Here is a 1801-nt window from a genome sequence, read left to right on the forward strand (position 1 = left end):
CCAATATCTTTTAGCCGAACATAGCAAACAGATTACTGGCACCAGCTTACTTCGCCACAATGGCATGGATGGTAAAATGCTATTCATATCATTGAGGGTACAATCTTGAATGTACCATCCGTACCCCAAGTTTTTACGGTTGCCATCAGTCCATATAGGCCATGTGCTCATCTACCCGGCAATTTTGAACGTGATCTTTTCGATCAATCCCAGCCGGAAACTTCTAAAATCTGTCCACACTGCACCCCCGCCGCCTTCTTTATCCTATACCAATATAAAGTAATTGTTAATAACTAGGGAACACATGCTGTACATTCAGCGCATACTTTTGAACATCTCCAATATTTCTGTTTGCGGGCACGTTTTAATTTATATATCCTGCCTACCATACCACCGAATTGGACTAAATCCCGCAATGATTTGGTACAAGATGTAACTCAGGGTACTGAGCAATAACAAGGAACAGAATAGAAAATGATTCGAATAACTCTGGAACGGAAAGCACTGAACGCAAATGCAACACCAAAAGTAAAAATAAATTGTACAGTTTTGAATTTCATGTTAAATAACCATTTTGCAACAATATTTAGTTTTCATTTTATATTTTATCTACAATCGAAGATCAACTTCTGATATTCCTTGTAGCACTAATGCTTTTTGTTGATACTGACAGAATAAAATTAATCACACACAAATGGCGCACGAATGCTAACATCAAAGAACGTGATGTCCACAGCAGAGTGAATTTGAAGCAGCTTTTAACTGCTATTCTGCTTTGTGCTGTCTTTCGCTTCCTTTTTGCTTTCAAAGTGTTTTACACTCATTTATCTGAGTTCATCAGATAAATGACGTTTCAGCTAGCAATTAAATGAAATTTATGCATTAAATGCTTTTTCGTTTGTCAGAAAATATTCTGATGATTAGCTAAAGGCGATTGTAATACAATGGAAAAATCAACAAGTGATGAATTGTCCACAGCTGCAGTTGTCAGCTTAAACTATGCATGGCAATTTGTTAGCATCGAATTACATTTTTGATTTCCGTCTGACTGTTCTATGAAAATCTTTCTTGTTAGCAATCAAAGAATTTTATTTTCAACTTCAGAAAGTTTTGACTTCTTTCATCAGTGTTATTGTTTAAAGTCGTATATTTTATTTAAATAGAAAATTAAAAATCTGCAATATTATTTACAAGTCAAAAAACAAATTTATTTATATATTTCGTGTAAATTGTAAACTTTATATTTCAACATCTGAACAAACCGAGTAGTGCGTTGGTGAACACTTAAATTGCCATCTGTTTTCATTTCCATTTGCAAGCTTTCAATGTATATTTCAATGATAACAAAATATTTAAACATTCCGCATCAAAAGCAGTGCCTATGATGTAGCTGATCTGTTTGATGTTGCATTTCAAATTACATGGAATTTGGCAAGAATTACTATGCACTTATCCATTATTTTACCGTTTAATTGACTACAGGGAATTTTTTTCGGCCAAAATCTTACGCACTTAACCAAGTTCGACTGTATTTTATATGAAATGTATGAACGTCAAACAGGATTTTTCATACAAACAGCAAACCTCATCGACATGTTTAAAATACATATATGGATGTTTTGTAACAAAAGAAACTTTGTAAATATTAAAGTAAAATTCTTAGATTGTAGACAAGAAGATTTAAATAGAGCACTCCCAGTAAATCAGAAATTAATTAGATGCTACAACTTTAGTAGTGTCACTGCATGATTAGCTGGGCAGCTGCAACTGTGAGCAATTTGTTCAATTGTGCAATTTTTCC

General features: G+C 33.6%; 2 protein-coding genes across 2 annotated transcripts; both read left to right on the forward strand.

Moving 5' to 3' along the window:
• Positions 1 to 59: 59 nt before the first annotated feature.
• Positions 60 to 456, forward strand: Tsp_07216 (conserved hypothetical protein). Its single transcript, XM_003381480.1, is given in 3 exon segments — positions 60 to 71; positions 97 to 279; positions 298 to 456. 3 exon segments carry the CDS (start codon positions 60 to 62, stop codon positions 454 to 456), a joined length of 354 nt encoding a protein of 117 aa, XP_003381528.1.
• Positions 457 to 474: 18 nt separating this feature from the next.
• On the forward strand, positions 475 to 845 carry Tsp_07215 (conserved hypothetical protein). The gene is made up of 2 exons (XM_003381481.1): positions 475 to 528; positions 591 to 845. Exons 1-2 carry the CDS (start codon positions 475 to 477, stop codon positions 843 to 845), a joined length of 309 nt encoding a protein of 102 aa, XP_003381529.1.
• Positions 846 to 1801: the final 956 nt, after the last annotated feature.

Source organism: Trichinella spiralis, assembly GCF_000181795.1.
Source record: "Trichinella spiralis strain ISS 195 chromosome Unknown Scfld1, whole genome shotgun sequence".
In the NCBI taxonomy this organism is placed as follows: Eukaryota; Metazoa; Nematoda; class Enoplea; order Trichinellida; family Trichinellidae; genus Trichinella; species Trichinella spiralis.

What these genes read in the sequence shown, in the direction of transcription:
- Tsp_07215 (XM_003381481.1), top strand. Translation starts at nt 475, where the DNA reads ATGATTCGAATAACTCTGGAACGGAAAGCACTGAACGCAAATGCAACA. An exon ending in ACGCAAATGCAACACCAAAA is followed by an intron (nt 529 to 590) that starts GTAAAAATAAAT and finishes AACAATATTTAG; the next exon opens with TTTTCATTTTATATTTTATC.